Here is a 7,524-nt window from a genome sequence, read left to right on the forward strand (position 1 = left end):
CAGCGGCCCGATGTGCCAATTATAAATTTAGAGAAAAAGATGGGGGGAGCTCTCAAAGGCGCAATCTCACAAACACAACAGGATCATCCCTCCAGGAACATGACGGAGGAGTGGGGGACATTCCTTTTACTACACGTCTAAAGGCTCTCTGCTGACTGCCGTCATTTTTGAATGTTTTACGCCCTACTCCCTGTAGCGCGGTTACTGCTCCGGCGTATCCCTGCACTTTGGCAACAGACAGACAGCTTTCATTTAATGGCCGTCTCGCAGAAGCATCAAAAACCCCCAACTCTCCTGAGGCAGAGAGGGTAAAAACTGGGGCATATCAAAGCTCTACTCCTACCTGGAGTCAGTCCAAATCATCCTCCGACTGCATTCATGTTTCTATCCCTATGACAAGCAGAACCAAGACTGTGTGTGTGTGTGTGTGTGTGGCGTTTTCATGTATGCTGCATACCTACCACTAGTGAAACTTTGCCTCACCGCAGAATGAAAAATAAAGCGAAACCTTTTGCGGACACATTCCATATCCCACAGATCAGAATGTGTATTCTTTTTTGCCAAACACATGGCAGGAAACAATACTGCAGCACACAGTTCAATCCAGTAAATAATGATGTCAGAAGATGGGCAGTTTTGTGCTTGGCTGACTGAACACTGGTGGTGGTAAATATATTTAGCGCCGTTTTGCCAAGCCCATGGCCGGCTCACTTTGAAAGCATGATGCATATTTTGTGGGCACGTTTGGAGAACTGCACAGAGCACTGGAGGAAGCAGAGAAGCGTTATGTCACCTCTCCACCGGGGACGCTACCTGCTCCCGACCTCGTGCAGGGAATTCTCCCAACCACATTCAGCTGTGCGGGGCGGGCAGTGGGGGGAGGGGCCATGTGGAAGTAATTCCTTCGGTCGTTAATCACAGGCAGATAGGGGGGCTACCCACAGGTTACAGCTCAGCTCCTTCCCCACCCTTCCCTACCAATCAGAGCAAATGAAGCCAGACAAGTCGAGGCTGTAACCCAATAGCTTCCGCCAAGCAGACCCCAGAGCTTGGAATTAATCACTTTCGTGCAGCATCACAAGTTGCCTGTAAATAAACCTGACCTGCCGATCGCATCGCCCTTTTTAACAGTCAGGGATGTTAAAGAGCTGCTGCTTCTTGAGTCACTTTTTATACTGGTTTCTGTCTGCCGCTGCTCACCTGGTGAATGCGACCTCTTTGAAGGAAAAGAATATCCTAAGCCCTAACTAATCCCAATATAAATCACATGTAAATCGGCAGATTAAAAACTTTGCAGGGTCTTTTGCGATTTTCTTAATTGACTCAATGATTACATTATTATTTTATTATTTTGTGTTGCAATTGATCATAACATGAAAAGACCTCTCTTCCAAGATTTGTTAAATCGACATACTGGGACTTCTTTACACGTGCTGCCATTTTATTGCCAGAAAAAGGACCAAAAACCACCTCTGAAAAACTACAACAGGCCCGGTTTGGGCCCAATCCGCAACTATAAAAAAAAATTACATGCATGCCAGCAGTTAAGCTTTCTTTATGGACCAGCACTTACGCCAGAAAAAGAAACACAGGTTTGTTGTGTCAGTAGCAGCTGTCTGCATGTTTGGAATTAGCACAGTACTCCTGAGCGGCTTGCACCTCACCACTGCCAGCAAAGCTCCTCATAGCTTCTGAAGGTACGGAATTTATGAAAGGTCCTGCAGCCACGGCAACAAGACAGCCTACTGAGTTTGAGTGTGAAAAGCAGGGGCGTGAATGGGTCACGCTGCATTGCCCTGTGTGTTGGGTGTGTTGCTGTGCATGTCAATAAAGCAGCAAGTCACACCAAAGAGCCAGGCTGAGTCTGCTCCTTAATGCTTATGGTAAGGATGGGGTGTGAAGTTCCGCCTAGCAATTGCATCCATAGCCAGCTCTTCAAATGATATTGCAAGTAGAAAGAACCCAATTAGGGTGTATTCACATAAGCCTGGCATTAGCTACACATTGACATTGCTACGGTATTGCCTTCCAAAATTAGATCTCATCTGCATGTAACTTAGGAAGGATACTCATTAAAATATTGATGTAACCAATTAATGAATTCACAGTAACGTAAACCCTTGATTTCTTCAGGCAAAGCACATTTAGGTTAAACCTCTTTCAAATTAACTTAGGCCTAATGCCTAGCTGTACTCTGTAGCAGTTACGATGAGACAATGGTGAAAATTTCAGGGCTACCAGAAAAATGTAACAATTTTTGCATATGACCCCACACAACATGATTCAAATATGTTTATTTGTCTAAAAGATACTGACACATTTGGGACACCGTGTGCTTTGTTTGAATACTGAGAAGGAGTAGTATATGGGCACATAAATGTACGTGACAGGTGTATGACAGTCAAAAGACCATCAAAATCTTCAGTGAATTTTAGTATGGCAGCAGCAGTCTATTGAACAAGGAACAAAGTAACGGTTTTGTGTCTGTCTTCGTGTGTTTGTGTTAAATTAGTTTTGAGCTAGCTTCCACACTGTAAATAACCCACAGTCACTAAAATAGGCTGCACCAGGTGCAGGGTTAGGGACATTCTGGGTGGGAATGGACCTGGGATCCATTATATGGTACCTGCTGAAATTCACCTGGAAATGATATTTCAAACAGCTGTGTTGACAAGGTGGGGTTTGAGTACATATAAATGCACCATAGAACATGGCAATACCATCACACAAGCAAGCGACTATCAGAATTTGCTAGACTTACCATAACCCAACAGTCAACCATCTACAACCAAGCAAAAAAAGTGTTGGTGTAGCAAGAAAGCCACAACTCAACACAATAAAACTGGTTACTAAAAGAACTTCAATATGTAAAGATTTTCTCGCTTGTCTCTTGTTAGTAGCAATTTGTTTGGAGGTGAGGAATGAGGAACAATAGAGTTCAATCAATAACTGACTTGTAACTACATTCAAATTCAAGAGAGCCAAGTGTTTCTGCAAAAGGAAAGTACCAAATCAGCCAAAACTCTTATAAGCTGCCTCAGATTTAAGCAGTAAATTACCACAACTGCTCTAGCCTACACCATGGCATCAATACATTTACTGTATCACACAGTCAATCTGTGCTGCACCTAGCCTGGTCATTATTTTACACCGATACAAAGAGGTTGTGTATCATTTAGCTTAACCTTCTTATTTAGCCTAATACTTTGGATTTACTCAGCCCCCCTCCAGTGATAAATGAGATAGGTTTAAATAGGAGATGTCCGGGTTTTCGTCCTGACCTAACCCAACGCTGACCGGGCATGTCCTTGTTCCAAATGGTACCCTCTCATTCCCATGGGCCAGCATGACTACCATAGAGCCACGGGGCAATATATAGGAGCGATAATTTCAGCTGTGTCAGCACGATACCACCGCTAACCCTACCCCCCCACCCCCCACCCCCCACCCCCCTCCACCCCCAGCCCTTGCTGTAGTGAGAAGATTAGTTTACACTGTCATCACCAAGTCTGTGTATAGGGGGGGCAGTGGGCTTCAATGCTGTCAGAGTTCAGAGAAGGCAAAGCCCACAAAAGGCTAAACAAACAGTGACTTGGCCAAGATTAACACTCGCCTGTAGCCGGCACCCATGGACCGCTGCTACAAAGAGCCCAGAGAGCAAGGCATCTCCAGTGAGACAGTCATTCTTCAAAGTTGGTGAGACTAAGGCAGGACAAACAGGTCATTAAAACCAGGAAGGAAGGCCACGCAATTGATTGAGGCTTCATGACCCAGTTTATTTCCACATCTCTGTGCCATCAGCTCAATGGCTTTTGGCCAAAAAATATTTTTTTTCAAGGGCTGTCAAATGAATCAGTCGATAAAAGCATCCCCCATGAATACAGACTGGGCCCTACAGTCAGATATCCCAGGTTTCAGCCTGGGCTGAATAATCAGCTTCCCATCACCAGGAATGTACAGTAGTGGAACACCGTTTGCCTTGTCCCACCAGGGACAGAGGGTAGGCTTAGGCCAGACAGGGTCCCTGTGGTTACCACTGCATTAGCTGCTCCGAACAATGAACCAAGTGCCCACTGGATAACCTCTCTCTTGTTCTACAGTGTGTGGAAAATGGCCACTGTCTGGCTGGCTGCAGAGCTCCTAGCACAGTTGGGGGTGAGACAGTGGTGACAATTGCCTGCTTCAAATTGAACAGAAAAGGAGGGGGTGACTTTTCTGGACAGTGCGACAAAGGGCTGTCTCAGTCTGAGGAAACTAGGACATCATTACAAACTAACACTCACTCCTTCAGAAAACTGAAAAAGTTTACGGGAGGCAGAACTGTAGAATGGCTCCCAAACATGCAACAGCCACTAAGAGCACACCCATCTGACTTTCAGTCACTAAATTTGGACCTGTCCTTCACATTGCACATAAAACCACATTTACATACTCAATCCCTCATCTAAATGGGTCTATACTTTAGTGCAGCTCTGGTTCTTGACTTTAGTTCACCGTCGTAAGGCAGTAAGATAAAAGCTAATGTTGCTTGTGTAGCCAAAATAATCATCTGGCACAATGCAAACACTTAATTAATGTTGCTTTTATAGCACTCATAAGCTCTACAATCAGTCTACAATTAAAAAATGAGCTTACTCGTCATGTAGGCCATCTAATCTGACATCATTACTTTTCAAGGCATTTGGGAGAAGCGTGTCTGCAAATAACAAATACCCTAATAATAATTACAACATTGATAAACACGAGTGAAGTATTCGAGAGGGTATCTCCGGATAATTTCCTGACACTTTTTAAAGATTAATTTAAGATTACTTTTTCCTTCTGTTCCATAGGTGCACAAAAACCAGCTGCTGTGTCAGTTCAATAGACTCTTTTCATTTTTTGTTCTGATTAAATAGGCTATGTTTTTGACAGTTTAGCACTTAAAATGAAAAAGATCTGGCCAGTGGCTATCCCACAAGCACAACGTCAACATAATGCGAGGGAAAGAAAATACTGTTGCACACTGTCATTTTCAAGAGCATGCCTACTATTCTTCCTATTTACACACTCCAAGTAACACTGAAATAAATGTAATCACTAGTAATAGTACGAAACACGTGTCATAAACGTTATTGGTTGTGTTCATCTGCATGGCCCTGCCTACCTATTTGAGAGAATAAGAAAAATAGCGTCCAGCTCTAGGCAGCATTCAACGGTCTTTTTTCACTATTTTTCTATTTTCTATCTTTCTTTGGTCATTGGGGTCCGTACAAGCGTTTCCCTTGGAGCGCCTTAACAATGACTAATGCAGTAAAAACATTCAGGAAAACTCTGCGTACACCACAGTAGTAGTAATTTATCATACTTGAATGACATGACGTGGGGTGCGCTACTCACAGTGATAGTAGTCTACACACACTGAAAACTAACTGCGCCCCAGTCCACCTAAATTTTAACTATTTTTAAATCATAAGACGCCTTTAAGATCACGCTACTAGCGAACTGTAGCAATGTGCCTATACCGTTATCCGAATATGTTCGAAAGGCTATACATTGTGGCGTCGTCTCGCAGATTTTGTGTCAGTGATTTGACAGGCTAGGGAACTCTATTTAAATTGTGGAATCGCTTATCATAACAATACGCGATCGATGATTACCCTGGTCACACATTGACGTTACCATTACAATGTAGTAAACAGCTTTCCGAAACGCAAACATTTCCTTTCGTTCGTTTCAAACAAACGTAGGTATATAAATAACATCGTTAAATGATTCTGGCACCAGTTTTGAAACTTGTTTCATGCAATCTTCAATATTAGCGCTAGTGAAACATAAACGGTCGTCAACAAAGTAAATTAAAAATAAAATAACAGAAAATAAAACCAACAAGCCACAAGCTAGCTAGCAATCAGTGTCAATGCAATGCGCAGTACAGCAGCGGCAGCTGGTAACAAACCTTGACTGGAGAGCTCCGTGTAGCAACGGGCAAGTCTCGGATAGCAGTCCCTGGAGGAGAAGCCGAAACTCCAGCAGCACATCCGAGGGATACCCCGGTCAGCGACGGTCTTCCTCCGTTTCTCGGTCGCTGTTTAATCCCATCCAGCAACCGTACCAAGAGGATGTTTGCTGGTAAATCGTCTACGCCGCAGTCTACCAGTATCCGACACTCCGGGCAGCGCAACTCATTGCGGGAGCAAACAATGTTCTCCAGGCAGCGGCGGCAGAAAGTGTGCTGGCACGGCAATACTTTGGCGGTCGTGTCCAGCCGTTCCAAACATACCGAGCATTCGAGCAAATCCAACAGCGACGACTCGTCCATTTTAGTCAGCAAAATAAACCATAAACTGGTTTGCTTTGTCCGCGTACGATGTAACACGGGCAGTGCAATGCATACTGGCGACACTTAACAGTGAGAGAACTCTCCGGCACTAGAGCACGGGCGCGATCTCCTTCACACACAGCTGTGTAAAAGAAAAAGTGAGGTCAGACAATTCAACATCAGCGAACACGACTCGCACGCACGGTGCAGCTAGCTGGCTAACAAGCTAGCAGCACTGGAATTGCAAAATAGCTGCATGCATGCTGACAGAAATACTTTTCTGTGTTACTACCAAAGCTTGCCTGGAAAGCGGTAAACAAACCGAATCCTATTTCGGGCACCTTATTTTGTCCAACAATGTTGGCTCGTTCGTTAACAGTGACGATAATAAAATGTTACAGAACGGCGTGTGTTCTTTTATTGGGCCCTCTACGACTGATTTCAGCGATAGTAGATTAAATATTTCGGGGTAACCAGCTTCCAGATGTCTTTCTCTGGTCTTAAGTCCCCACCATGTGAATTAAATGTGCTTCTGCTGCCTCTGCTTATGCGTTTGCACGAGTGGTAGCAAGAAAAAAGTGCACTTATCCAACAGAAGGTTATTACTAGCTGGGGAAAAGACATAGGGCTGCACATTTGCCAACGTTAACGATGAAATAAATTGGTCGTAGTAACACTCGGCCGATAATGCAACGAAGCCTGTTATTATTGGCTACAGTCTTTCAGTGATACCATGTTTCACCCGTACATAATTTCTAAATACAGTAGGCTATATTTCAAATGTAGGCTTAATGATTACCTACAGAAGCCTGCTGTTTGCCTGGCAAGTGAAAAACCCAAATGACAAAGCGTTTTCAGTTTGAAAACTTGCAACTAGAGCCCATAAAACCGATTTTTAAGGCAATTTATAAGGGAACAGTAGCAGGCTACTAGGTTAATGCCAAACCATTCTGTTATAGTTTGTTTGCAAGCTAGGTCCGTTAGTGCATACAGTCCCTTCATGCAAATAATTCTAAACCACCGGAGGTTCATTGTAGTAGAAAAGAACAATTGTTATATCCTATCAGGTTCTATGGTTTAATTAGGAGTTCTGGGCCAAAAGGTTACCTTTCTTTGCACTAATTAGCAAAAGAGCAAATGTCATAACCGATAGGCTCTAATATATATTTGGTAATAAATGCAGCTGCATGCCTTGACTCAGACAGAAAGAAAAGGTCAGCGCG

General features: G+C 43.7%; 1 protein-coding gene across 1 annotated transcript in view; it reads right to left on the reverse strand.

Moving 5' to 3' along the window:
* The window catches only part of LOC135240517 (E3 ubiquitin-protein ligase SH3RF3-like), a 112,589-nt gene extending 105,362 nt beyond the window's left edge, over positions 1 to 7,227 (reverse strand). Inside the window, exon 1 of the mRNA XM_064310067.1 lies at positions 5,939 to 7,227. Within this exon, the coding sequence (XP_064166137.1) occupies positions 5,939 to 6,301 (363 nt within the window). The 5' untranslated portion in view covers positions 6,302 to 7,227. The remainder of the gene's footprint in view (positions 1 to 5,938) is intronic.
* Positions 7,228 to 7,524: the final 297 nt, after the last annotated feature.

The sequence above is a fragment of the Anguilla rostrata genome, chromosome 15, assembly GCF_018555375.3.
Source record: "Anguilla rostrata isolate EN2019 chromosome 15, ASM1855537v3, whole genome shotgun sequence".
In the NCBI taxonomy this organism is placed as follows: Eukaryota; Metazoa; Chordata; class Actinopteri; order Anguilliformes; family Anguillidae; genus Anguilla; species Anguilla rostrata.